Raw genomic sequence first — 6901 nt, forward strand, 5'->3', positions numbered from 1 at the left:
CGCTGAAACTCCGCGTGGCTTTGCTCCGTTCCTGCTATTCCCCAGGGATCGCGAGGCCGAGACTCATCCAAAACAAACATGGCTGAGGTACTAGTATCTCTATTGGAGTGGATCACCAGCGAACCCGAAAATGCCAAGTGAAGCAAGCAACGATCCGAGTCCTCAACCTTTTTGTGGTCCGTTCTCGAACCATGACGCACTGTAGGCCAACTACACGCACTTCCGGAGCTCAACAAACCGAGATTGCGACGCCTGGACAGGTCCGTTACACCACACATCAACAACCTCCCAGGATGAAAGCAGTGACAAACAACAGATGCATCGCTTGGACTCTTTCTAGCACCATTATTACTGCATCATTCCCAGTTGCTTAAGCAAGAGGGGACAGCGGAAAGTGGCTCATTTCTATGCTCCTTAATCACATGTATATACAACATGTAATGTAAAGCGCAACGAATTTCCATCGGTAGAAGGAAGTCGAAGGAAGAATAAACAATGCTTCGCATTACAGGCACGCAACATGTTCATGGTGATGCTCGTAGACCGTAGTATCTTTTTTTATTCCCACTCAACTACCCAATCATGGGATACAACAACGAACCAACGAATTAAATTATGCAACTGGATGAATAACAAGTGTGCTACAGCAGTCGTAGTGGCATAATGATCAGTCGAGGCGCATCATGTCCTTGTGGAAGGCGTCGACGGCGTCGGCGGCGACGCACTGCGTGATGAGCCGCGCGCCGGGCTTGTGCGCGGAGGGCCGGACCAGGATGCACGTCGCGATGTAGTCCAGGTTGGTGAGCGGGACGACGTGCACGGGGCAGCCCCACCCGTAGTCCACCTCCGCGAACCCCAGGCGCGACCAGTCCGACACCAGCAGCGTCCGGTAGTCCGACGTGATCCGGTAGGGATCGACCCCGCCGGCGCCGGTGTCCCCCGCGCTCCACCGCGCGAACTCGGCGGGCAGCCGCTTCTTGCCCTCGCGGATGAGCCGCACCACGTCGTACACGGACGCGTCCGACACGGCCTCGGCCGGCGCCGACACGCGCATGATGTAGTAGCAGTTGCCGTAGAACCCGCCCGGGAGCGAGCGGCGCCCCTGCAGCGCCGGGCGCGCGTTCATGGCGAAGCACACGTGCACGGAGGAGCCGGGCGCGAAGCCCGCCGCGCGGGTGCGGGACTGCCACGCCTTGGCGATGAGCACCTCGAACGCGCTGCACCGCTGGCCGCCCGTCTGCTCCAGGAACCGGGCCTTGAAGTGCTCGATGTAGTCCGTCGAGATGTCCATGGCGAGGTACTGCAGCCGGAGCTCCGTCGGCACCGGGAGCGGGCCCACCGCCGCGCAGGGAGGGTTCGGGATCGCCTCGCGGCCCCAGGCCGGGGCCACCAGCGGCGCCGCGTGCCCACGCGCCATGTCACCGACGGCGGTCATGAACTGCGCCGCGCCGGGCCCGTCCGCCACCGCGTGGCTGAACCGGAACCCGACCACGAAGCCGCCGCACGCGAACTGCGTCACCTGCATTCAGGAATGGACGGCAAACGATCAGTCAAACGCCATGGCCGACGAGCCGTTGACTTCTCTGTTCTCTCAAGAACCAACCAATTGCTTCCAGAACGCACGCAAACGGGACACTAGGAAGGAGAAGGATTTGGTACCTGGACAAGGAGGATGAGCGAGTCCTCAGGGAGGGGGTCAGACTCGGGGGGATAGCTGGGGTGCGGAAGGAGCTCGTCCTTGGGCACCATGAGCGGGTACTCGAGGTAGTCCACGTCCTCCAGGGTGCAGCTGGCCGCGGCCTCGATGAACCACACGCCGTCGCCGGTACAGTCCACCACCAGCTCCCCCTCGTCCGAGGCCGCCAGCCTCCCGGCGATGGGGGTAGTAGCTCACCAGCGCGGCGGCCAGCGCGCGCTCAATGGCCCTGGCGGGCGCCTCCGCCTCCGCCTCCGCGTCCGGGTCAGCTCGGCCCTTGAAGACGTGGAGGGACTCGATGAGCGCGCGCTGGGTTGGGTAGCGGTCGAGCCAGGACAGCGGGAGCTGGCCCCGGGGCGTCGGCGCCGACGGGGCCACCACCCGCTGCGCCAGGCGCGTCACGGTGGCCGCCGCACCCGCGCTCCTCATTTTGGTGGCCGCTCGCTCCCGGTGAGGGATCTGGGCCGCGGCGGCGGCGGCGGTAGACTGGCGGTGGTGGGTGCGCGCGCTGGCTGCTGGCTGGCTCACCTGGGAAGCAAGGTACGACCGGTACCGGGTTTTATAAGGTTTTTGGTAAAATCGTGGTGTTGCCGCTACGACTAGTTGTTTGCGTCGGCCATGAGTGGGTTTGAAAAGGATTGCCCACCGCACGATCCAAAGGTGAAGCAACTAGATGCAGCAGCCATTGCGCATCTAGGAGCTATCTCGAGCTACTTTGGAACATGCTTGCAAATGCCTTGCAACACTAGTTAAACCTGTACTTAGTTTGGTTACTCGGTGAGTTAGTTCACCTGGTTTGAGTCTTCGAATAGAAATGGTGCTTGCTTGTATTATTTGTTATTTCTTTCTGGGTAAAGTCCAATTTACACCCTCCAACTTTCACCGAAGTCCGAATTTCAACCTCGAACTTCAAAACCGGATAACTTTGGCCCTCCAACTCTTGAAACCGTTCAACTTTCGACCTTCTGGGCGGTTTTGCGGATAAACAGTAACTTTTGATATTTTCGGGTGGCGCCGAAATTTTATATTATTTTTTCGAGCATCTTAATGTCCTCAAATGAAAAAACTCAAAACTACAAAGTTGTAGATCTCGTCGAGGTCTATAATTTACATATAAAAATTATCTTCATCCGACATCGTATTGAATGGTTTTTTTATTTTTTGAAATTTAAGTCTTATCACGCGACAAAATATGGTGCTGAAATTTTATTTTATTTTTTCGAGCATCTTACTGTCCTCAAATGAAAAAACTCAAAACTACAAAGTTGTATATCTCATCGAGATCTATAATTTACATATAAAAATTATCTTCATCCGACATCGTATTGAAGGGTTTTCTATTTTTTGAAATTTGAGTCTCATCACGCGGCAAATTGTTTTGTCGCGTGATGAGACTCAAATTTTAAAAAATAGAAAACCCTTCAATACGATGTCGGATGAAGATAATTTTTATATGTAAATTATAGAACTCGACGAGATCTACAACTTTGTAGTTTTGAGTTTTTTCATTTGAGGACGTTAATATGCTCGAAAAAATAATATAAAATTTCAGCACCATATTTTGTCGCGTGATAAGACTCAAATTTCAAAAAATAAAAAACCATTCAATACGATGTCGGATGAAGATAATTTTTATATGTAAATTGTAGACCTCGACGAGATCTACAACTTTGTAGTTTTGAGTTTTTTCATTTGAGGACGTTAAGATGCTCGAAAAAATAATATAAAATTTCGGCGCCACCCGAAAATATCAAAAGTTACTGTTCATCCGCAAAACCGCCCAGAAGGTTGAAAGTTGAACGGTTTTAAGAGTTGGAGAGCCAAAGTTATCCGGTTTTAAAGTTCGAGGTTGAAATCCGGACTTTGGTGAAAGTTGGAGGGTGTAAATTAGACTTTACCCTTTCTTTTTTAGCCAGTAGAGCATCTCCAATAGTTCACAAAAATTAGTTTACAAAATTAATTAATTTGTCAAGTCACTAAAAAAATTGTGATATTTGTTAGGTTCCTCTAAATGTTTTCAAAAATCTCACTACTAAAAAATAAAAAATTAGTCCCACATGATGGGTTGTTGGCGACACCTCAGTCTTGACGGCCACTTCATCGCCATGGCCGTCGCCAGTTGCGTCACTGTCGGCCCAGTTAATAAGCCTTAGAGCGCTAGCTAAATACATAAGTGAATCATGATTCGTAAGTATCTTAATTGGTCCCTTGCTATTTTTCAGTTCTTTTTTAGTATACACTGGTTCATAAGAGCGTTGAAACAGGTTTGCAGTCACTAAGCCCAAATGAATCGATACATTTTTCACATAGTGGGACTACAGAATTGTAACATAACCATTGGTTCCTCTTAGCAGCTGATATTAAGAATAACATCAACCATTCTTCAATCTTTCATCTCAAAATTGTTGGAAGTACTACACCTCCTTAATCACATTAAGACCAGGTCCAAATATTAGTATGTCATCAACATACAAACACAAGATCACATCTTCACCCCCACCATAACAATGGTACATATTTGTCAGATTTGTTCACGACAAAGCTAGTAGATATTTGTCAGAGAAGAGATCACAAACAGTTCCATCGGTGAAGCTGAAGCAGTTTTGGTAAACCGTTTGGTAAAATGGCTTCCTGTGAGAGTATGTTTTTAGGGGCTTGGAGGAGGAGCGGGGAGAAGTCACTTTTTTTGGCTCCATCCCACCCCAAATCACTGTGAGAGCATGTTTTTAGGGACTTCACAAGTGAAGCTATTTTACTTTACCTCGTTTGGTAGAAAACGGCTCCAAACGGCCCCTAAAGCCGGTGGAGAAGACCTGTTAAACGGGGCCTTAGTCACAATCCTATGTGGAACTAAGACTTTAATATACCTAGCATTTAATATGAATATTAGGATTTATTTGATTTAATTAGATTAAATATGAGCCAAGTCTAAATTAAATCCAACATCCATCCCATAGCAATATGCCGTTAAATTAACTAGCTCCACTGGTTCTGACCATCTTCATCACTTAGTAAGACACCGGCTGGACAAAACTGTAGCAAACTTACTCTAAGCCTGGCAGCAACAATTCCAAAAGCACCGAACTCTGTTCGCTTGTCTTATAATTCGTATTTTTCGGTTTGTCTTTTCAGCTGGAACAGTGTTTTTCTCTCAGAATAGTGTTTCAGCTTGTTTTTTCAGCGAAACGAACGGGCCTAACATATCTTTCCCTAACCTTTTCTCTAGTGATTTTGTTTTCTATTTATATATAAAAAAAAGTATGGCAAAATGACCTCATTGGTACGACGCAGGCGGTACTGAACTGGCGCTCCGGTTCAAGCACCAAGCGCGTGCATTGAATTTTACAAACGTTTGAACCGGTATAACCGTGTGTTCCAGTCACCGCCTAGATAATTTGTTTACGCCGCGGCACGTACGTAGCATTTGTCAATGCCCCTCCGTGGCAGCGCGCGTGGCTGCGACTCTGCGTGTGCGTTCTGGTCTTCTGGAAGCAAAGCTGGCGTAGCCATCACCGACACCAACGCATCCGCTATCTGAGCTGAGCAGCCAATCGGAGCGAATAATTTCTCCTGGCGAAGCAGTGGAGGCCGTGGAGGCCCCGTCAAAGGTCACGTACGCTCCGGACCAGAGCTCGACGGACTTCATCAGACATTCAGACTAGACGAGAGGTCTCGAAATCTTCTTGCTTTTGCTCCGATTTTCTGGTGTCTTCTCAGTTAAGGGAACTAAAAAAAAGCGTTTTCGTTTCCCTCTCGTGGCCTGAAGACAACCATGGCGTCATGGTTAGTTGGAGGAAAATGGCCGGTCACCGCAGCTCACCTTCCTTTCAGGGCCTTACCATTTTTTTTTTGACTGAAACTGTGGACCAAAGCTCCCCAGAAATATATTAAAACAAGAGTTAAATGCATGGGTGGTCCATCAACTTGCGCTCTAGTTTCACTTAAGTCCATCAACTCTGAAAGTGGGTTTTTGAATCCATAATCTTTGTCAGTGGCACCTTCCTAGTCCCATACCCCCTTTGTTTTAATTTTTTAACCGACGTGGCATCTCCGGGTCCAGGTGGACGCCGCACACACGCATGCATGATGCATGCACGTCGGCGTCTTGGCGCTGGAGGAGGCAGTGAGCGCCTTGAGGTTCTCGGTCGATGCCGGAGCAAAATCCTGCGGCAGCCACGCGCGCCAGACGATGCGCCGCATGTTGCTCCGTAGGCTCTGCTGAACCAGCTGCCGCACGGCGCGCTTCTCGGCGCTCATGCCGGTGTCGTCGAACTCCCCGTCCACCGACTCCTCCCCGCGGCACCTGCGCTCCTGTGGCGCCGACACCGTCGCCATGACGCCTGAGACGTCGTCCGCGACCTGCTTGCCCTTGTCGGCGCAGAGGATCTCCAGGATCCTGGACGTGCGCTTCTGCGCGAGTGCCGTGCCCACGAGCGTGAGCTCCAGGAGCGCGGACGAGGCGGCGGCCTTGGCCATGGCCGCGCGGTCACCGTAGCTCCGGTGTGCCAGGACCATGAGCACGTAGGCCACCTTCTCCTGGCACCCGGGCTCGTCGGCCCAATTGAGCACGTCGACGAGGGACGGCACCGCGTCGGGGGCGTGGCTCACCGCGCGGCGGCCCTCGGGGCAGGCCGCCACAAGGTTGCAGAGCACGATGAGCGCGCGGTCCGTCACGGGGGCGGCGCCCCCCACGGCAGCCACCAGCGCCGACGCGAGCCCGGCCGCCAGCAGGTGCGGCGCGTTGGCGGGCGCGATGGAGAGGTTCAGGACCTACTGGCGCACCTGCTGGCGGAGGTTGTGTTCGCTCTAGGCCGTAGTTGCAGTGGAGGCTGGAGCTGTCAGTAGCAGTAGCGGTCGTTTGGTGAAAACTCTGAACTCTAAAAGTCAGCAAGGAAGCAGCAGTGCCGGCACTGCAGGTCGCAGGAGCCACCCGTTGCGGCCGCTCCATGGTCACCGCCCGCTGCGGCTGCCCCTTGCCCGGCGCCTACCGTGGGCGCCCGCCAAAGCTGCCCGCCGCGGCCGCCTGCCGAAGCAGCTGCTCGCCGCGGCCACCGGTTGCACACGACCTGTCCGTGCCTCGTGCCCGCGGCCTACCTACGCCGGTACCTGCCTATGCGCAGTGCGCGCGCGGCGCCTGGAGGCCGAAGCAGAGCCGCGCCTCACCGGCCTTGCCACGTCCCCGCCCTGGCCCCTAGGATGCCTCTA

The 6901-nt window shown here is 52.7% G+C and overlaps 1 protein-coding gene and 1 pseudogene across 1 annotated transcript; both read right to left on the bottom strand.

Moving 5' to 3' along the window:
* Positions 1 to 483: 483 nt before the first annotated feature.
* Positions 484 to 2245, bottom strand: LOC136520286 (acyl transferase 7-like; annotated as a pseudogene).
* A 3483-nt stretch (positions 2246 to 5728) lies between these two features.
* On the bottom strand, positions 5729 to 6211 carry LOC136524225 (uncharacterized). The gene has a single exon (XM_066517674.1). The coding sequence runs from the start codon at positions 6209 to 6211 to the stop codon at positions 5729 to 5731; it is 483 nt and encodes a 160-aa protein (XP_066373771.1).
* Positions 6212 to 6901: the final 690 nt, after the last annotated feature.

The sequence above is a fragment of the Miscanthus floridulus genome, chromosome 18, assembly GCF_019320115.1.
Source record: "Miscanthus floridulus cultivar M001 chromosome 18, ASM1932011v1, whole genome shotgun sequence".
NCBI lineage: Eukaryota > Viridiplantae > Streptophyta > Magnoliopsida > Poales > Poaceae > Miscanthus > Miscanthus floridulus.

Bases quoted from the DNA above. Each gene is read 5' to 3' on its own strand.
- LOC136524225 (XM_066517674.1), bottom strand. From the start codon at position 6,211: ATGGTCCTGGCACACCGGAGCTACGGTGACCGCGCGGCCATGGCCAAG.